The 22,000-nt window shown below is 48.8% G+C and overlaps 1 protein-coding gene across 1 annotated transcript; it reads left to right on the plus strand.

Annotated features, from left to right (window-relative positions):
* Positions 1-4,196: 4,196 nt before the first annotated feature.
* On the plus strand, positions 4,197-20,899 carry LOC107076475 (deleted in malignant brain tumors 1 protein-like). The gene is made up of 15 exons (XM_069191663.1): positions 4,197-4,542; positions 6,045-6,356; positions 7,127-7,441; positions 8,322-8,639; positions 9,290-9,610; positions 11,581-11,895; positions 12,156-12,458; positions 13,721-14,035; positions 14,137-14,205; positions 14,467-14,775; positions 14,947-15,069; positions 16,036-16,134; positions 16,764-16,835; positions 17,574-17,660; positions 18,369-20,899. The coding sequence occupies exons 1-15, from the start codon at positions 4,476-4,478 to the stop codon at positions 18,500-18,502; spliced, it is 3,159 nt and encodes a 1,052-aa protein (XP_069047764.1). The 5' UTR covers positions 4,197-4,475; the 3' UTR covers positions 18,503-20,899.
* The last annotated feature ends 1,101 nt before the right edge of the window (positions 20,900-22,000 follow it).

Below are 22,000 nucleotides of genomic sequence, written 5' to 3' on the forward strand. Positions count from 1 at the left end.
TGGCAGGCATCGGGCGCCATTGCGGCTCGGAAAATGGGAATCCCCTGTGTCATACCAGGGGGAAATACGGAGCCAAGATGGCGGCAACGTAGACGCAGTATCCCGAGATCTGACCGGCACGTTCGTCGTTTGTGCCCAACCTTCATTTCTAGGAAGGTAATGTGATAAAAATTGGTTAAGGCTGGAGGATAATTAAACCGACCCAACTAAGTTTTAGGTGGAACAGACTTAAGGTTTGGTCTTTTGTAAAGACCTAAAATGGATTCTGGATCCTGAAGCCGAGGAGTTGAGAGCTCTTGGAGTAAAGTATTGTGACAACTGTCAGCGTTTTGACGCTATTGCAGGTAGGGGTGGGACAATATAGTTCTTCACCTACCACAGGGTACTGCTGGGAAGAGTTAAGAGCTACTTGTATGGGACTCCCTATCCTGTAGGCGCTGTAATTAATCGCTCTACTTAGACTCCTCACCTGGTTGGTGTTTGTGGATCCATCAGCCTCCCTTGGACTGGCTTCCAGTGGTCTATGGGCTGGTCCTAGGTGGGGTTATTGAGTCCTTGTGGTCGTCCTGAGTGGTGTCGTCTCCCTTGAGCACCTTGACGTTGAGCCCACAGCAGTCCCTGGCCTCAGACTGTCACCTTCTCAGGTCTCGCCTTTTCCTGCGTTCGCCCCTGTAAAAACAGACAGAGGTCCGATGTGCACCTCTCTCTCTCTAAGTCTGTAACTCTCTTGCTTTCTCCCTTTCCAAATCTCTCTAACGCCCCGGCTCCTCTCCAGGCTCATGATTACAGGCCTCACTGTAAAGAGCAGGGCAGTAAAACTGTCAGTGGTCATCTATCGCCTGTTATTCCCCACACCACACAGAGTACAGAGGTACTTTTATGACATCGGCTGCCACTGAGCACTTCCATACTGAAGGATTAGCTGGAGAATTGACTTGCAGTGGCACTGCAGGGTGTCTGGGTGCTAAGGTCCCACCTCTGTTTCCTGCTCATGACAGGCGGCTTTAGGGAAGACTGCTGTGAGGTTTTTCTGACAGTAAGCAATGTGAAGGAAGAAGGCCAAAATAGGTCATTATTCAATGTGAACAGCCTTGAACAAAGCTCGAAGATTGTTCTGAAACATTTATTTAGGGTTGGTATGTAGTTATGGTGGACCAGCAGCAGTGTGGAGCTGTGGTTATAACGTTGACCTCTGAAATGGAACGTTGTGGGTTTAAATCCTCTCTCCTTTTTGCTCTTCTCTCTTCTCCCTCTGCCTCTGTCGTCTCCTCAAATTCAACAGCCTGTCAGTGTGCGACACTCCCTTCAGTCTAGAGACTCAGTTCCTTCAGTGTGTCAGTGTGGGACACGCCCTTCAGACTAAAGAGACTCAGTTCCTTCAGCCTGTCAGTGTGGGAGACTCTCTTCAGAATTAAAGAGATTCAGTTCCTTCAGCCTGTCAGTGTGGGACACTCCCTTCAGACTAAAGAGACTCAGTTCCTTCAGCCTGTCAGTGTGGGACACTCCCTCCAGCTCCTGGAATGTACATACCTTCTGCATAGACACCATAGAAAGGCGATGCCATAACTAAGTGCACAACAGTTCCCATGCCCTTTGTGCAAGAAGAGGAAAATGGCTTTTTGTGCATCCCGACAGCTCTGGGCGCATTTTGTTTGAAAGCAGAATATGTGGAACCACATGAAACCTCAGATGCACACACTGTTGAACTCCGTCCTGCCAAAAAATGTTCTGAAACACTAAGTAAACATCCAGCATCCAGCTTTGACTCATTTCAAGCACAGATAGTCATCGAACAGGCAGAGATAGACATATAGACAGAGATCTGTGGGTGGCTGGAAGAGCGTTCTGCCTGTCACCAAAGCAGGAGAACAGGAGGTCTGGAGTGCACTACAGCAGGGAGTAGTCTCACTCCTCCACTCTCTAAACACAGTTCTCACAGTTTCCGCAGACTTCTCCACCTCCAGCTCTTCGTTAGGTCTCGTCCCTTCGCTCACAGCGCCCTGTTTCTTCATGCTGCCCCCGGTGAATCTGAAAAGCTCTTGGACAGGGCTGGAGCCAAGGTGTCAACCCCAGAGTTACCACCTGAGACTTCAAGCCAGGGGGAGCACCGTGAAGAAAATGAGTGATGGGGGACTCCTAGTAAACTATTGACGATTAAAATCCAAAGTTGGTGCGGCAACAGAAAAAAACAAGGACTTGCGGGTCCTGAACTTGCTTTGTTTCATTAGTCGGGCAAGGGAGCATCTGATCATTTTAAAACCTGCTGCTGCCTCCTGTACCTTCAATCAGACTGTACATGATTTGGCTTAAATACCCATTAGTGCCACAGTGTCTTAGTGTCCCGCTGTCACTGTGTTTGCAGCTGGGAACCCAGTTTTCCCACGTGTAATATGCAGTAGTTCTTCAAGTCATGTCTGATTGCAGGTTTTGATATTAAAATCAAAACCATATAATCATATATTGCACTGTTTTTTGTGCAATATATGCCAGGGACCTGTGCAATACATTTATATCTATATTTTTCTGTGTACTGTTCTGTTCTAGTTTGTTCTTTGTGTGTCTGGACTGTGAGTAACTCTTGTATTGTATTGTATGTATTGTACTATTATTATATAATTCGTTACACTGTGGCTGTGTTGTGTGTGTTAAGCTGCTGTTGCACTGCAATTTCCCTCACGGGATCAATAAAGTATCTATCTATCTAAAATATTATTTTTGCCCAACAAGGGGTATGCATACTCTCTCCTGAGAGAGGAAACTTTTTTAGGCTGGGCTCTGCGTCACAAAACGGCAAACAAAACCAGCGCGACAGCAGAGGGAGGTTTAAGGAAATGCACAGGAGGAGGAGGTGTGAAGAAATAGCCCCATGCAGAGGTATTGCGACACGCAGAGAGACGAGAGACGAAGAAGTTCAATATGTCAAGCCAGTTCTGTTGGTCATCCTGGTGTAACGCGGTGTCTGAGAAGCACTGCTTTTAAGGATGTTTGAAAGGCACTACATCGTATAGTTCCATCCAGACATTGTGATCACAGCGCTACAAATTTAACATGATGCCCACAGGCCCTGGGGGGACAAATTTAGTCTAATTATGTGTTAATAGAACTTTTCCTGCACAATACAAATGATGTTCCAGTCTTATATATTGTGGTCTCTGTTATCTAGTTTCATTGCTCAACTGGTGACTACTGAGGCCAGATGGCTTGAGCTTCACCTAAAGCAGGGGTCCCCAGTCCCAGTCCTGGAGGGGGCGCTGTGTCTACAGCAGGGTGTCCAGTCCTGGTCCTGGAGGGGGCGCTGTGTCTACAGCAGGGTGTCCAGTCCCAGTCCTGGAGGGGGCGCTGCGTCTACAGCAGGGTGTCCAGTCCTGGAGGGGGCGCTGTGTCTACAGGGTTTCTAGGTCTTGCTAAAACAGGTGCAGCTGCCGGCCTGGGTAGATTTGAAACTAGTAGAATTAAGTTAAGAGTTGTGTCAGGTCACCGTGAACCCAGCTTGACTGAACACCTGCAGACACAGCAGCTCCTCCAGTACCAGGACAGAAATGAACATAAACACTTGAGTGGAATTAAATAGCTTTCTTTATTCAGTATCACTCAATGGTGGCACAGATCATAGGGCCTGATGCCTTATAAAGCCTCTGTTGGCGATAATTCACAGAAGGGAAGATGAATTACATTAAGGGAGGGTAAAAATTATTTAGAAAAGAGAAAAATTAAATAGCAGAGGCTAAAATGAATTAGCAGAGTTAAACTAACTCCATAACATGGGCAGCAGCAACAGACTGACAATGGACTTGAAAGACAGACTTTCAGGATTTTCTTCTTCTTGGATATATATGCCTAGTGTTTTAACATATCCTGATGGGGACAAACCCCCATGTGCATATGGGAAACAGCAGATATGTGATTCCTTGCAAATTATTTCAACCGAGAGCTGAAGAGGGAATTTCTATGACAAACTACGTGTGGTCCCCAAAATGATTAGTTCGTTAAGATAAGATAAAACTGGATTGATCCCGAAGGGAAATTGAGGAAAATGTGCCGGCTGTGTAATAAAAACTATGCAGCCAGGTGCCGTGAGGTTTGGTTACCTGCTTGCCTGTGATTCTCTGCTTGCCTCTATGCCTGCCCTGTCTGTGAAATGAAGAGCTGTGTGACCTGATCCTTGCTCACTCTCTCTCTCTCCTGCAGCGCAGGGCTCGTCACTGCTGGGAGGGGTCTACCTGGGAGCAGGCTGTGTGTCTTTGATATATATGGACAAACGTGACACAGTCCGATGTGATTTGCCATCTGCCCTATTTGAAGGTTTCCTGCTGGCAGGCTGAAAAAGGCAAGGCAGAGTGTGATTGGTGATGGATGGGGGCCATGATATAGCTAAGAGGCTGGGAAGTGAGAGTCTCAGCTCAGTTGCCCTGTGGGCTCGGGTGTGAAGTCTGGGGTCTCGGCTGCAGTCAGGGGAGGGCTGGTCCGTCCTGACGATGATGGAGAGCCGCCTGTTCGTCTTCGTCTTCGCTCTCGCTGTCCTGGCGCTGCCCACCTCAGCCGGTAAGTACCATAGTCTTCCTCCTCTCCAGGCACAAAGGGACTTGGAGGGCAGAGGGTCAGGCGTGAGCTCAGGTGATTCATCTGCAATCTTTCCTGTCACTCGCTGGCGTGAGCCTGGGCTCACTGGACTTCTAAACACCATCACTGATTAATCGGTATTGTGTGATAAACCATTTTACTGGAAGAAACTAGTGAGAATTGTAGTTGTAGAAGAAGGACCCTTCTTTACCTACTGCTGTAGAGGTAAATATAAACGGGGTGAATCAGAGAAATATTCAGTGTTTCATGAGCAGCGCTGGTGTGCTGGGGCTCTAGCAGAGCATTAGGAGAGGGGCATCCTGCTCAAAGAGCTCTCTGAATTCCCAGGCAGGCTGTCCAGATTGTCTCTGCATTAGGATTTGTTGGGGCTCCGGCAGCTGGGTTCAGGAACAACCAAGTGTGATCACAGCAGTGTTCAAGAACAACCAAGTGTGAACACAGCAGTGTTCAAGAACAACCAAGTGTGATCACAGCAGTGTTCTGGAATAGCAAGATGTGCTCACAGAAGTGTTCAGGACCAGTCTGGAGTGCTTACAGCAGTGTCCAGGACCAGATGGATGTGCTTAGAGAAGTGTTTAGGAGCTTGTTCACAGGGGTGTGCTCACAGCAGTGTTCAGCGGCAGCAGAGGTGAGCTCACAGCAGTGTTCAGGAGATGGGGAGTTGTACTCACAGAAGTGTTCAGGAGCAGGGGGGGTGTACCCACAGCAGTGTTCAATGTTCAGGAGCAGTGGGGGTGTGCTCACAGCAGTGTTCAGGAGTAGTGGGGATGAGCTCACAGCAGTGTTCAGTGTTCAGGAGCAGCGGGGGTGTGCTCACAGCAGTGTTCAGCAGCAGCAGGGGTGAGCTTACAGCAGTATTCAGTGTTCAGACACAGCAGGGTGTGCTCACAGCAGTGGTTGGGAGCAGCGGGGGTGAGCTCACAGCAGTGTTCAGTGTTCAGGAGCAGCGGGGGTGTGCTCACAGCAGTGTTCAGTATACAGGCACAGCAGGGTGTACTAACAGCAGTGTTCAGGAGCAGTGGGGGTGTGCTCACAGCAGTGTTCAGCGTACAGGCACTGCAGGGTGTGCTTACAGCAGTGTTCAGGAGCAGCTGGGGTGTGCTCTTAGCAAAGGGAGTAAATAGACACCACAACCCTTCTTTTAATACTCCATCTAGCCACTCCAACAGTAATGCCTGAGCTCAGACAGGACTGCTGATAATAGCACTGACAGAGTTCCTGGCATTCATTAACTGCTAACAACCAAATGAGCAGGACGATCTGAAGGGCCAGCTCTCGTTTGTGACCTGCCTTGTGTCTTTGCGATCAACAGCTGAGAAAATTCAAGACCCACTGGCGATTGTGCCCGTTCAAATGTTTTCTGGCGAAAAGCATAGGCCCAGTGGAAAAAAAAAAGTTCTGAGCAATTCCATGTCGAACAGCGCTGGTGGTGAAAGAAACTCCCTCTCGCCCCTGTCCCCCAGGCCGTGACGTGAGGCTGGTGGGTGGTGCCCACGCCTGTGAGGGCAGGGTGGAGGTCCTGCACGCGGGACAGTGGGGGACAGTGTGTGACGATGGTTGGGAGCTGAACAACGCCGCCGTGGTGTGCAGGCAGCTGGGCTGCGGATCCGCCGTGTCGGCACCAGGGGGCGCCCGTTTCGGACCGGGGTCTGGACCGGTGTGGCTGGACGGGGTGTCCTGCGAGGGGACGGAGGTCACACTGAGCCGCTGTGTTTCAGAGGGATGGAGTAACATGAACTGCGATCACAGTGAAGATGCTGGAGTGATCTGTTCAGGTAGGGGATCGATGGCGGTCTCTCGAATCTCGTGTGGATCCAGTCCGCAATTTTACAAATTGAAAAAAACAATACATCAGTCTTTATTTGAATATCTGATATTTATGATGAAAATACTGGAAAAGCTTGATCTCTGAATTGATAGCAGAGCAGCAGTATCCTATGAAGTCGACCTTCTATACTATTTAATGTTGTCTTTAATTTATTTAGCTGATGTGTTTGTCCAAAGCAGCTTCCATTTGTATCTGCGAACACAATCGTATCTGGAGCGATCTTTCTCAGGCGTACACGAGCTGTGCCTCTCCTGGGATTTGAACCTCCCACCTCCTGAGTTCTGAGCCCATAGCCCTGGCAGCCCTTCCACAGTGGTGCTTTTCCAGCTCAGCTAAATATTAACCCTAAATAAATGTTTTGGATCAACCTCTGGAATCGATTCTCATCCACACTGTTGCAAGGTGGTTCTGTTTTTAGCCCAGTGGCATCTGATGGCATAAATGTAATCACTCAAGCTTTAAAAATCTCACATTTAAACTCAAGCTCAAAAAACTATCTTACTAGCAATAGCACAAAAGTTCAGAGCCCTAGGGCAGTTTCTACTCTTCGAGAATAAGGTGAAAGATCAAAAATTGCTTTGCTGGACAGTGACTGATGGATTTCTCCAGCATCGGGGAAGTTTCGTCCTAGTTACAGCTTCTCTCTTAGTTTGTACTCTGCCTCTTGACGTGCTGGTTGTTTTCCTAACCTGACCTTCTGCCCGACTGTCATTCCAGCTGAACAAGGAGTGCGTTTAGCGAGTGGAATCCATCTCTGCTTCGGGAGGGTGGAAGTCCTGTCTGAGCAGACCTGGGGCACTGTGTGCGAGACAGACCTGGACTGGCCGGGCGCAGAGGTCATCTGCCGGCAGGAGAGCTGTGGCCGCGCTAAAGAGGTCCTCGGGGGGGCCTATTTCGGAGAGGGGTGGGGCCTAATCCGGGCCGAAGTGAGGCGCTGCCGCGGTGACGAGACCCACCTGTCGTTCTGCCCGTTGTCCACCAGGGGGAACCAGAGCTGCACGCACAGAAGTGATGTGAGCGTGCTCTGTACAGGTGAGGCTCGGAATTCGCTCTGAAGCCTGTAACAGTCTTCTACATTACCGTGGTGCAGCGCTTGCCCAGGCATTTAAACTAACTTGCCTCTTAATTTACATCAGGGACTTCCTCGAACAGTTGAATGAAACAAAAAAACTCTTCACAGTGTATCCAGTTGTACAAATACAAAAAATAATAATCCGCTGGTACCCTCTTTTCTGACCACCCCATCATCTCATATCGCCGACCACCTAATCTGCGTGACCTTCTTGCTCACAGCTCCCTTGACCACCCTCAGCAGCCATCCACACCAGGCACTTTCCCCTGCAACAGAGCTCGCTGTATCACCTGCAAGTACACAGCCACCACTACACTCATTCAAGGCCCCTCAGGACAATTCCGGATCACCCAGATGGCATCTTGTACCTCCAGCAACCTTATTTACTGTATCTCTTGCAGTAAATGCCCGGCCATCTAGATTGGTGAGACAGGAAGGAGACTGGGAGACAGTTTCAGAGAACATGTTGGGGCTCATGTGAAGATCAAAGATCTCTCCAAGCTCATAGTTTCCCATTTCACCTCTGACGGCCATGATCACACTGATCTCTCCACCTGCGTTCTCACCAAGGGGTTTCTCAACTCCTATTGCAGAAAGACATCCCAACCAAAGTGACCCTGAAACTAGGATCACACCTTCCCCCTTCTCTGAGCGACAGACTCGTTTCCTTCTAATCCTCTCCCCTGTCCAAAACGTTGTGTTTCTTTTCTTCTCTTTCCAGCAGGGAATAAACCTTTGCTTGTTCCTCTGCCAACAGTAGCTGTTGCTCTTGTGCTCTTGCCGTACTGGAGGTGAAGTGTTGAGACCGGGCTGCCGAGAGCTGTGGTCCCTGTCTTTCAGGCTACACGGGGCTCAGGCTGGTGGGCGGCCCGGACCCCTGCTCTGGCCGCGTGGAGCTGCAGTGGCGGGGCGAAGAGTGGGCGGGCGTCTGCGGCCGCCACTGGGACCTGAGAGACGCCAGCGTCCTGTGCCGGCAGCTGGACTGCGGGGTCGCGGTGGCGGCTGCCGGACCGGGAGCGCTCGGCGTGGGGTCCGGCGCGGCGTGGAGAGATCACTTCGACTGCGAGGGCAGCGAGGATCGCTTGATGGCGTGCCGGGGGTTCGCCCTGGGGCAGGGAGAGTGCCCGCCCGGCGCCCGCGCGGAGGTCACCTGCTCCGGTGAGTGCGGTGGAGGAGGGGGGGTGAGGGGGGTTGCGCGGGTCCGCGGCAGTGGCCGACATCACCCCCCCCCCTCCGAGCTTCTACAGTGCGGAACAGCTCCTGGGCTCTCGGCGCGGTGGACTTGTTTAGGGGTCGAATACCAGCAGTGCCAGGGAGAGCTGCATGTAAACAACGATGTTGCGTCTGGAACACGCCTCTCTCTTCTAAGGCAGAGCCCGGGTTCTCTCAGCCTTAGCCAGGGTTCAAAAACCTGAGACGCTCGGGTCTGCTTTATCCTCGGCACTGAAATGACATCGCAGTCAAATAAAAACATATTCTCTTAATGTCAATATTAATATTTTTCTTTTGGATTATTATTATTATTCCTTACACTCATACAGTGCTTTTCTGGACATTCCACTCTAAGTGACGTGCAGCTGATGGATGATCCCTCTTTTCCTGAGGGAGGGTGACATCATTGGTGCCGAGCCCTGTACGTGCTGTACTGATACCGCGTGTTTCTCAGGCTTCTCTGACCGTGGCTGCTCTTCGACGCTGTCTAACACATCATTCCTCCTTACCTGTCAGCAGTAGAATCAGAACAGCAAGGGGCAGCTGTATTGTCAAGCCCCCGAGAGTTATCGGTTCCTCCGCCCTGCTGTCCTCAGGGTCGTCGTTCCCGTTGCGGGACGTCCGGCTGTCGGCGGGAGCCAGCCGCTGTGAGGGCCGGGTGGAGGTGCACCACGGCGGGACCTGGGGGAGGGTCGTCCAGGACTCCTGGGGCCCCGGAGAGGCCTCTGTGGTGTGCAGGCAGCTGGGCTGCGGCGCCGCCGTGGACGTCTTCGGCTCCTCTCAGTACGGGACAGGCGAGGGCAGCGTGTGTCTGACCGGCATCCGGTGCTCCGGGGGAGAGTCTCACCTGGGGAACTGCAGCTCCCCGCGGGCGCAGCGCTGCAGGACCGAGAGCAGCGTCGCCGTGGTGTGCTCACGTGAGTCTTTCCTGAGCACAGACTTTATTTAATGTTAAATTCAATGGTCTAATTGAATCGGAAGAAGTCTAATTCAACAGACGTGCCCAAAGTTGAAGAATCAGCCACTAGAGGCCGCCAAAAGCACCTTTTATCCCTGTAAATAGACTCACTGGGTGCCAAATATTGAATTTTTAGATTACTGGTGATGGGTGGAGAAGTGCATATTCTCACTTGGAATTTAATTTGTGTGTGTTTGGTATATAAAGGGCTTGCACGGTGCTTTGGAGCTGGGATTTTGTAGAAGAAGCAGATTGATGCGGTTTGCTCAAGCGAGTTGAGTTGTCACAGAAGCAGAAGACGGAAGCAATCCTAAGGACTGGACGCACGCAGTACAGTCTCTCTCCATCACTTACACCAAAAAACACTTCCAAAAGGGCGGCCCTTTCCAGAACTGGCCAAAAAAACAAAGACACTCAGGCCGGGATTTTCTTCCATGCTGTCTCAGCCCGTACTTTCCGTGACGTACAGTACTTCCTCCGCACAGTCCGGTGTCGTATCCGATTCAGTATCGACAGGAAATCTGATCCCACTCCGAAATGAGGGCGTTCCGCAAAACTTTCCACGATAGAGACGGGGGCTGAGTGTGTGTTTGTGCTTTTGCTTATTACAACAGGGTTGAAAGGAGCCCGTTGTTTGTGCGCTGATATCAGTCGCCTGGTGTATTTTATGCATTTGCAAGGAATAAGAGTTATGTAAACCTTTTACCACCACCACTTGAATGCAGATTGAAGTCATGTTTGAACAAGACAGGGAGACCGAAAGAAAGAACACAGAGTTCTGTATGTATCCCTTGTCCTCATGGATTACATAGTGATGGATGTGAGGTCAGCATCTAGCTACTGTCGTCATTTGCAGTTCTCTGGATTTGAAAGTGAGCAGCAACAATGGGTGAGGTGTTTGCTGAGCTGTAGTGGTTCTGAGATACACTGAGACACATTGATCAAATGGATTCATCTGATTTTTCTGAAGTAATTAAATCCTTGGTAAATCATCAAGAGTCTTGATCAGTGAGAAACCAAGAAGAGGCAGACGCAGGAGGGACACATGGAAAGAGAAGGGAGAGAGAGGACAAGGAAGTGCATGCCTTGCAAGAGGACCTTGTTCGCTAAGTACTGGAACCTTTTTTTAAGAGAGCTTGCTGTTCTGTTATTTAACAGGAAACTTGATTTCCCGTTTAAAGAATCCCAAGGTTAAAAACATTCTCTCCTGGATAGTGATGCAATTATAGACCATGGAACCAGATTCTGATTCATTTTGAAGTATCTGGATTTGTAGGAAGAGAGATTCAACTCTAGGTCACATTCTATTTCATTTAGAAGGCAGGTCTGTCTCTCCTGTTGGCCTGTTTAGGCGTTATGTAGGAATATTTTTTAATACTGGTTAGCAGTTTGGGTTTTTCTGTGTATTCAGGATGTAGGCCTCTGAGATGCCTGTTTATAAACAGAGTAAGTTGTATGTGTTATGTAGTTTGTGTTATTGTTAATAAATATTTGTTTATCCCAATTTGCCAAATGTATTAATCTTTCGCCAGAGCTTTGTCAGAGAATGAAAAACTCGGGTGCTTCTAACTACACCAATTTCTGTGGTATATTCCTGGCATTTTTCTGAAATTTGAGGGATCTGATTATTTCATTATTGATTATTCCACTTTCTGTTTTTTTAACCCCCATATTTGTGACAATATAAACATTAATCAACTTAAATCATTTTATACATGGATGGTGAGAAAAATCATTTGTGGAATGTGGAACATGCGTGGAACAACCCGAGAGTGGAAGAGATATCAGCAGCTCATGTGCATTTCAGAGGGGGATACAGATTTCCAGGGATTACTGAACTGGACAGGACACTGGTTCTCTTCCTGCTGCCACATAGAGGAAGCACACAACTCTTTCTGAAGTGTAATCGCTGGCTCTGTCTGCGCCCAGACCACAGGGCCCTGCGGCTGGCCGGGGGACCAGACGGCTGTGCCGGGAGGCTGGAGGTCTATCACCGCGGCTCCTGGGGGACGGTCTGCGATGACTCCTGGGGCCCGGCGGACTCCCAGGTGGTGTGCAGGCAGCTCCAGTGCGGGACGGCCCTCGGGGACCGGGCGCAGACCTCCTTCGGACCGGGGACCGGACAGATCTGGCTGGACGAGGTGGGCTGCGCGGGGAACGAGTCGTCTCTGTGGGAGTGTCCCTCGGCGGGCTGGGGACAGCACGACTGCGGACACAAGGAGGACGTGGCGGTCGTGTGCTCAGGTACCGAAACCTTAACTTAATCAAACTGCCGCTGTGCAGGTCTGTCCAGGGCGCGGTCACTCTGGTATGTGATTGTCAGGTACTGAGCGAACGATGAACATTATATGACTATATGACACGCCATTGAGTCCACATCTCAGAATGCCACGTCCGGTGATGTCAATGACTTTGAGAGAAACCGGCCTGGAGAAAATGGGAGGTGTAAAATGTCAGAGCGGGAGCTGTGTTTCTTCAGAAGGGCTGTCCTCTTGTGTTGGCAGAGCACAAGCAGCTGAGGCTGTCCGGGGGCTGCTCGGGGCAGGTGGAGCTTTTCTACAACGGCAGCTGGGGCAGCGTCTGTAGCAACAACATGACCGACCTCGCGGCCGCCGTGATCTGCCACCAGCTGGGGTGCGGAGACGGCGCGGGAGTCGGAGAGACGGCGTCCAGGCTGACCGGCGCCCCCCGGTGGCTGGACGACATTCAGTGTCGCCGGCAGGACTCCGCCCTGTGGCAGTGCCCGTCGTCGCCGTGGGGCCAGACCGCCTGCCGGGATAACGAGGTGGCTGAGATCACGTGCTCAGGTACTCGGCTCGTACTCCTGGACCGCTATGCTCGGCTGGTCCAGCCCCTCCTGTAGTCTGAAGTCTGAGTTCTGCTGGTTCTGTGGAATGTGGAGCAACATGTGCAGCAGTGTGACATGTGTCTTTTTTCTGTTGGATCTGTGATACGAAGTTAAGTGCCCCTCAGTATCCTTGTCCCCTCTTCCTGAATCGTGAGCTGTTCTGTTACCCATCACCCACCTTTATTATGATGCAAAACTGGTTCTCACAGCTGATTGGCTACACACCATGGCCACAGCCAATTAACTGCACCGATGAAGTCACAGTCAAGGGGCGAATTACTTTGCTGAGCTTTGTCTAGTAATTGGTTATAATATTTGAAGAAATAAGGTCTCCTCTCCAGCAGGATGGGTTTCATCACAGCCTGGCCGTAAATACTAAAGCTGCAAATTGTTTGAAATAGGTGTACATATATTCTTGTTAGATGTATCTGTAAGATGATGTGACTTTATTTTGAAGAAAAAAGGAAAGATTTTATTTGAACCTTGTTTAGGAGAGCTTGCCGTTCTGTTATTTTAGGGAACTGATTTTCTTTGCAAAGAATCCCCAGGTTGAAACATTTTCTTCCAGTTAATGTTGCCTTATTTGAATGGGAAATTAAATTCACTTGCTTTGGGGGATCCAGATTTTCATGAAGTGGGATTTAGCCCTGGGTTGGATTCTCTCTTATTGAGGAGGCAGGTTGATCTCTCTTGTTGGCCCATGTAGCTGTTATGTAGGATTTGTGAATACTGGGTAGCTGTCTGGCTGATTAAGACAGTCCTCAGTACCTTGTATGTTGTATCAGTAACTTGTATGTTGCGTTGTGTGTTACTTTGTGTTATTGTCATTGTTAATAAATATTGGTTTGTACCTGATTTATTACTCTTACACCAGAGGAACGAAGAGCTCAGGTGCCTCTAACTATGCCGAGACCTAGGGTATACTCTTGGCATTTGGGGTTTGTGATTATTTAATTATTGATTAGCCCACTCTGTATTTTGCTGGTTTCTTAACCTCCATATTTGTAACAATGTAAATCATTTTATACATAGATGGTGAGAAAAATCATGCATCCCCGAGCATGGAAGAGAGATTTTAGCAGCACATGTGCATTTCAGAGGGTGATACAGATTTCCAAAGGCTACTGAACTGGGCAGGACACTGGTTCTCTTCCTGCTGCCACATAGAGGAAGCACACAACTCTTTGTGAAGTTGTGATCGCTGGCTCTGTCTGCTCCCAGACCACAGGGCCCTGCGGCTGGCCGGGGGACCAGACGGCTGTGCCGGGAGGCTGGAGGTCTATCACCGCGGCTCCTGGGGGACGGTCTGCGATGACTCCTGGGGCCCGGCGGACTCCCAGGTGGTGTGCAGGCAGCTTCAGTGCGGGACGGCCCTCGGGGACCGGGCGCCGGCCTCCTTCGGACCGGGGACCGGACAGATCTGGCTGGACGAGGTGGGCTGCGCGGGGAACGAGTCGTCTCTGTGGGAGTGTCCCTCGGCGGGCTGGGGACAGCACGACTGCGGACACAAGGAGGACGTGGCAGTCGTGTGCTCAGGTACCCGAAACCACAAAGTGATCAAACTGCTGCTGCAGTTTTGAAATAGACACATATCCTCATGAGATGTAGCTGCAAGATGACATGGGTTTTCTTTAAAGGTGAAAGCAAAGATGTACCAAGATACAATACCTCACTGCCGGGAAACCAGACTCATGAACGCAACCCAGGTGAGTCCACTGAGCACTGTGTACATGCACTGCCCTATGTGAGATTCAAGATTATTTAGATATAAGAACATAAGAAGGCTTACATACAAGAAGAGGCCATTTGGATCTGCTAGCTTGTTTGATAGACAGTAGTTTACTTAAGTGAGGATCTCATCCAGCTAGCCAGGATATCGGCTTCAACAACATGGCCGGGCTTCTTGTTCCACACCCCTACCACCCTTTGTGTACAGAAGAGCCTCAGACTCTTTATTCGCCTTCCAGAGCTGGCGCTGCGCCTGGTGGGACCCAGTCACTGCTCTGGCCGGGTGGAGGTGCGGTTCGAGGGCTCCTGGGGGACGGTGTGTGACGACTCCTGGGACCTGCAGGACGCCCAGGTGGTCTGCAGACAGCTGGGCTGCGGGGCGGCCGTGAGGGCCGTGGGCAACGGCTCGTTCGGCAGGGGACACGGCGCCATCTGGCTGGACGAGGTGAAGTGCGCGGGCGATGAGCGCCACCTGTGGGACTGCCGCCGCTCTCCCCTGGGACAGGGCAACTGCGCACAGAAGGAGGACGCTGGGGTCGTCTGTACAGGTGAGCGGGGAGCGGGTGAGACGAAAGATGGCTCAAATCCAGTCCTGAAAGGCCCGAAGGTCTCTGGTTCTCTTTCCACTTGAGGCCTCAATTAGCTAATTTGACAAACAGCCTTTCCTTTTCCTTGAGACCCAGCGCCTCTGTTTATACCATGTCTTCCTGCCCACCCAGAGGTGCTGCCAGGGGGCGGCCTGTCCATGCCGCTGGCGGCGCTCCTGCCGCTGGGCCTGCTGCTCCTCGGCGCGCTCCTCGCCTTGGCCTGGCAGACGCAGCAGAACCGGCAGCTGAGGACAGGTCAGGCGGGGTCTCCTTCCGCCCGCGGGCAGATCTCGCACACACACAGACCTGCACATGCATTCACACACTTACATGTACTCACACGTGCACTCAGACATACACAGATTCACTCACACCCATGTGCACAAACTCATACACATGTATGCACACTCAAACTCAAACTTGCATACGCATGTGCTTAGCCTCGCTCTCGCACATGCACTCGTACGTGCACTCGCACTTTCACACTTACACGGTCACACGCACACGCACACGCACTCGCACTCGCTAGGTACACAGACTTGCATTTTCCGCATGCACTCACACACACACTGGCACTCGCACATGCTCGCTCACACGCATAGGCACACATGTACGCACACACACGCACACACATGCATGCACACCACGACTGTAGAAGTAAAGTGGGGGAGACTGTATCTCAATGTCCATGATTGATAACAACTCCCTTTGACTGCTACCAAACCCAACCACACCTATCACCATGCAAGGGCTTTTTGTACCCAACACACCACTGATTAAACCCATGTGAGAATGTGCACTTCACCCCTGGTACCAGTCATCTAATCCAGTGGCCCACAACTCTGCAGCTCTTCATTCCAGCTCAGTTTAACGATCTAATTGAGAAGAAATCAATTCATAGTATAATATTAATGCTTTTCCATCTGTTGGTGTTTTAAAGAGACCTAGAAAACCTTCTGGATTCTGCCCCCACAGGGACAGGAGTCATGCACTTCGTTTAGCTCCCACTGAGATTACATGCTCTTCAATAAAAGCCCTTTGGCGCCTCTAGTGGCACGCCAGCACATCTGCAACCACTTCATAGGCCTGCCTGCCACGGATCCAGTTAGCCCGCCAGCATGTCGCGCACAATCCAGAGAGGGACAGGACTGAGGAAGGACCGGCCAGTTGTTGCTGTACAGTTCAGACAGGAGGGCTGAACTGTTTCCCTTCCCCTCTCAGTTGTAGCCCGGAGAGAGATCGCTCTGTGGCAGGATGCCGTCTATGAGGAGCTGGACCACAAGCTGTACACGGTGAAAGCATTCGGACCCCCCCGCAGAGGTGAGGAGAGAGAGCGTCTCGGAAACTACCCCGGGCCTCCACCCGCGGCTCACGGCAGGGCAGAACTAGCAGCCACGCAGCCCGTTTGATTGTTTATAGATAATTGATAACAGGGTCTCATCCAGCTGTGTCGTGAAAGAAGCCAGGGTAACGGCCTCAAGAACATGGGCTGGCAGCTTGTTCAACACTCCCACCTCTCTCTGTGTAAAGACATGCTTCCTGTCCTGACTGGAGAATCTCAGCCAGCTATGTCTTTTAAGAAACCAGGGTTTAACGCCATGACTGCGGAGCTTGCTTCTCACTCTCACAACCCTGTACGTAAAGACGTGACCCCGGTTCCCGCTTTTAAATGCACTTCTGTGAGGTCTGCACTTGTGTGGGCTACAAAGTAGTTCCAGCTTGTAACTTCCACCTGGTTAGGTATGTCTGGTTACATAACTTCAGTGAAAGGCTTATGTTTTAAAGGTAAAGGTACTAATCTTTCATGAACTTGTAAAGTATTTTTGTTCTTTTGGAGCAAAAACAAAAGCTTTTTGCAGAACCTTGCAAATGTCTTAGAAACTCTCACCTAACACTCACTCCTCATGTTGAGTCATTGCCTGAGGTCTGGCCTGCTTTCCTGCTCACAGGGAGACTCCTGTTTGAAGAGCCGCCCTCCGACTATAATGATGTGGAGATCAGGGAGGGGCACCCCAACCCAGGTAGGGCTTCTGGTCCTCAGTTATCCCACAGTGCACCACACCAGCCCTCGCTCTACCCCAGGTAGGGCTTCTGGAGTCAGCAGAGGTCACTGGTCCTCAGCTATCCCACAGTGCACCACACCAGCACTTGCTCTACCCCAGGTAGGGCTTCTGGAGTCAGCAGAGGTCACTGGTCCTCAGCTATCCCACAGTGCACCACACCAGCACTCGCTCTACCCCAGGTAGGGCTTCTGGAGTCAGCAGAGGTCACTGGTCCTCAGGTATCCCACAGTGCAACAAACCAGCGCTCGCTCTACCCCAGGTAAATTAATTTCAAGATTTAATTTATTACTTTGCATAGTTACTAAACACATCTGACAATACAGCACAGCACCATAACTGCTGACTTCAAATTCAAAATTAATTTTCCTTCAAATTAACTGCTTGTTAACTTAAACCCTCACCCCATTTGTCAAGGGTGCTGGGAGGCTTTTCTTGTCCTCCTGAGACCTGACAGAAGCTGGTGACGTCATTCTGTAAGAACCGTTAGTTGGACTAACATTGGGGCTGTAACAGCAGCCAGACAGCCCTGCGATTGCAATTCTGAGACTGATGAGCAGCTCATAACAATGATCATTTCTGACCTCTGTCCCTACAGTATATGACTATCTGGTAGATGGAGAAATCTTCCCCTGTGTTATGAAAGACTATTCAAGGGCCCAGCAGGTTAATCATTCTGCATCTCGCTGTGTGGTTTAGGTAAGGCAACACCCCTCCTGAAGGAAGAGGCTCCAAATGACTATGATGACGTTTTCCCTTCCAGCCAGGGTCCAGATGTGGTGTCAGGTGAGACATTCCCAGCTAGAATTCCGGCAGATCCGTATGTGATCAGGCGTGACTGCCCTGCTCTGCCACTCACAGGGAGACTATATTGATCCGGTGCTCCTGTAGTGCCTGAGGTCTTAAAAGGCAGCACAGTGGTTGCTATCACAGCCACTGTCCACTACATTGATACAAATTAGGGTCTGTCAAAAAAATCGGGAGTGGGACATAAAATATTTTAAATAAATGAATGGTAAAAAATGATTTGGGATTTTTAAATGTATTTTATATCTTAGTCCAGCCATGTTGTTGAAGCCGATACCCTGGCTTCCATCAAGACACAGCTGGATGAGATCCTCCATTTAGGATAGGAGACTTCTTTACACAAAGGGTGGTGGGAGTGTGGAACAGGTTTGCCAGCCGTGTTGTTGAAGTCGTTATCTTGGCTTCTTTCAGGAAAGGGCTGGATCTGGGATCTAGGCATCACTTAGCTACTAATTACCAAAGTGGGCTGGATGGGCTCTCACGTGTAACTGTTCTTGAGCCATTAAATGTTCAAGCATGAACTCTTAGGGTTGGGTTTCCAAATGCTTTAAATCAATAGTCTACATGTTCTGTGTTCTGTACGTCTTCACACATGATCTGTAATTGTAGCTGGAAACTCTGACACTGTCACGTAAAGCAGTTATTGTACGTCTGTGCCCGAAATCAGAGCATGTGTATGTCCAGCAGGCACTGGCCTCACTGCCCCTGGCGTGGAGAGTGTCCGGACCGCAATGCTGTGGGACGAAGACATTCCGGCTCTTGACAGGACGGACTACGACGACGTCGGGGTGCAGGCCTCTGCCAGGGGCCGAGCGCCGTGAGAAACAGTCAGATACCTTCAAGCGTTCATGACGGGATTCCATCTAATCTGCTTTGCTATCCTGTGCGCACGCTTGCGTTGTCATGTCCTGCAGCCCGAGAAGCTTGATCCCACCCACGAGCGCATCTCAAGTATCAGCTCTTAGCAGTCATGGCAGAATTGCTATTATCTGTTTCTATATTCTAAACCCTGATGCTTTCCGGGAAGATTTGGAAGGTCTTGGCTCTCAAGCTGGCCTCAGGGAGACTCGCTCTGGAAAGTATGATCTCCCTTTTGTCACTCGTTCTTTTTTTAACCTCATGAAAACACGAACAGCTCCTTGCCCAAAGCTGTGCAGAGCAAAGTTTGAATGTTTGAAATGATCAGATATGTAAGAAAGATATCGCCCTGTCCACAGTAGACCCCCTGGGGGCAAAATCATGTTTCTCCCTCAAAATCTTTCAGATATTTCAACTAGGGAAGGGAGAATTCTTGTCAAAATCGACACTTGAGGAATGCAACACTCTTGTACACATTACATTATGACTCAGCGAATGTTTTTACATATAATTACAGGATGCAATACACTTAAACATACTGCTGGAGCTCAGATCCCCTTATTACAGGCTGCCAAACAGTGGTAGCGAAACCTCTGAGGGGACCAGATATAGGTGTTCAAATTCCCCATAGGAAAAGGCAAAGTTAGCCCAGTGAAATCAGTGAGACAGGAACCAGAAGACAGAATGTAAACTGCATGAAAGTGCATTTTAAATTTTTTTTTCAGCTGGATAAGATCTTCAGGTCAATTAACAACCTATCAAATGAACTAGATGGGCTGAACGGTTTACACCATTCAGTTGCACTTTTAAGCATATGTGGTTGCACCTCGTAGCTGGGCAATTTGTTATTTTCCATAAAGAATCTAAAAGACATGCCAGAATGTCTTCATTGAAATGTGGCTAAAACGTGAAGAAGATCTTTTGATCTTGGCCATCTGTTTTTCTGACGCAGTCAGCATTCTTGTACAGCAGGGTCTGAGATCACTGTTCCTAACGTTCCTAAGGTTGAGCTCTCACGAAGGTTTTGCTGTAAGGGAGAGCTCTTGACCTAGGTGTGATTGTACAAGGACACTACTGCCTAATACTAATACCTGGAAGGGCAGAATGTTTTTAATGCAGAATGTATCACATTGTATGTGTGAAAAAGAAAGAGGGGATGTAGATACAAAATAATAAGTCCTCTTCTCAGATTAAAGGAGGAGTGAGAGGGGTCTAATGGTGCTGATTACACTCAAACGTCTTTCTCAGACTAGGAAAAATCCCCCAAAAAAGAGATATTTAACATTTGAAATACAATTGGATATCCTTCAGATTCCTAGAAACATAATGGAGCTGTTTATTTATTTTTTAAATCAGCATTGCCATCAAAACAGCCTGTCGCTGGTTTAGTCTGGTCTAGGTTCATTTTCTTTTACACAGATTCATATCCTGATGTTTGAGTCCCTGTACCTCTGTTAGACTGACGCTTTTATTCCACACTGGGAAGGGTGGTAGGGCTCCACTTCTGAAAAGGAAAAATGACCAATATCAAAATCAGGGATCCCCAACCCTGGTCCTTATTCTTCTAAGTCACCCTAAATCACCTATTTATAGATCAGGAAGAGTTATTTCAGAAATTGATCAATAAAGTAATGTTTTGATGAAGGGAACACTGGTCCTTGAGACCTGAAGGATATTCTGATTTTTGTTCCAGATGATGTGTAAGCGAACTTCATTTAACCCCCCGGTAAAATTGTTGCAGATAATTAAACGCCATCTGTAAAACTGTAAAAGGGTTTGTTGTAAACTGATATAAAGCATCCATCACAAGTTTAATGTTGTTCTGATTCTAAACAGAACCCTTTACTCAGATGAATATTGTCAAATTGAAGTCACTTTGCGTCTGTGAAAGCAAACGATTTTATTGTCTACATTGAGAACGGTAATAGGTTTCCAGTTCTGGTAAAGAATTACAGATTTAGGAGTTACAGTGATTTACAGATTTAGGAGTTACAGATTTAGGAGTTACAGTGATAGGAACATTGGAGAGCTCCTGACTCCGGGTATATCGTGTCACAAGAAAATACATAATATATAGTCATCTCAGAGAATGACACAAAATTCAATTTCCTCTTGCTTTGCCTTATGGAACAGCTTTGATAATCCAATAACAAGGGGATCTATATTCATGTGTGATACATTTGCCACACTATCTGTAAACAATTTGTGACCAATTGATTGATTTCAGACAAGCACAGACACGTGTAAAAGATCTATGTGTGTCCTGAATGTACTCTGTCAGCTCGTGCATATTTTTAATTTTTAATTTTACTTGCAATTTTGCTGTTCTCCAAATAACACAATAAAATATGCTCATTGCATTCACTCTGTTGTACTCCCTTCACTTTTTGGCAAATAAGAGGAAAATAGAAATGATGAGGCACTGTTCTTAGTAAGGAAAAATATCAGAAAAATGATTTATGCAGTACCATTCAGAACTCTAAAACCTCCTACACAGACAAGTGAGAAAATACAGATACAGTACTTCACTTTAATCCCCAGATTCACTCAGCTTTTTCTATCCCTGAACAGATAACTATTTCCTCTTTGGCAGTATATTACAGATATGATGAGTGGATTATATACATCAATGGAGGGGACATGCATGTGAAATCCATCAGTTTCGCTACAAACACCCTTGTGCAGGCAGGTCGAATGTCAGTGCCAGACCACAGAGAGCAAGAATAAGATACTAACAGGAAGACAGTGCAGGTGTGAAACTTGACTGTTACCTCAGGAGCTGCAATTAGTTGCTAGTGCCTTCAGTGTCTGTGGGCATCCAGGTTCAGAGACCCTGCTCACAGCGAGGCACAAGAGCTGCCTTTAAAGCATGGAAACAAAGCCCTTAAAAACCTAGACTGAGTTTGAAGACAAACTCTCCTTTCTGAACCCGAGAGAATGAGTGCAATCATGTAAATAACCAGGCTAAGGCGAACAAGACCAATGGGCATCACAATCACACAACTCCAGTCCTCAAGGGTCACTGTCCAGCAGGTTTTAATCTCTGGTTTCTTAAGAACAAGGAAAGGCTGCAATTTTTCCCAATAAGCAGTTAAGGAGAATCCAGTTAGGTCATTAAAGGTTAGGGTGAAAGGAAAACCAAAAAACCTCCTAGCTCCCCAGGATTATGACTTCCCTGCAGGAAACCATAACAAAAGGTAACGAGGGTGCTAGGATATAGCATACAAATTGAAATCAAGGAATATTTGAATTGCATAATGCACTAGTAAAGTCTACTTTATACAATGCCACATTATTGCCACATTATACAAAATAATTTAATACTATGCAAGCAGTCCAGATGAGAGAAACCATATACATTACTGAATATACAGAACTGAGTCTCTTCAGTCTGAAGGGAGTGTCCTACACTGACAGGCTGAAGGAACTGAGTCTCTTTAGTTACAAGAGTGTGCCCTACA

Source organism: Lepisosteus oculatus, chromosome 6 (genome assembly GCF_040954835.1).
Source record: "Lepisosteus oculatus isolate fLepOcu1 chromosome 6, fLepOcu1.hap2, whole genome shotgun sequence".
NCBI classification, from domain to species: Eukaryota; Metazoa; Chordata; class Actinopteri; order Semionotiformes; family Lepisosteidae; genus Lepisosteus; species Lepisosteus oculatus.

Bases quoted from the DNA above. Each gene is read 5' to 3' on its own strand.
- LOC107076475 (XM_069191663.1), top strand. From the start codon at position 4,476: ATGATGGAGAGCCGCCTGTTCGTCTTCGTCTTCGCTCTCGCTGTCCTG. The intron at 12,459-13,720 runs GTACTCGGCTCG...GTCTGCTCCCAG, and splicing joins GGCTGAGATCACGTGCTCAG to ACCACAGGGCCCTGCGGCTG. The intron at 16,135-16,763 runs GTGAGGAGAGAG...TCCTGCTCACAG, and splicing joins ATTCGGACCCCCCCGCAGAG to GGAGACTCCTGTTTGAAGAG.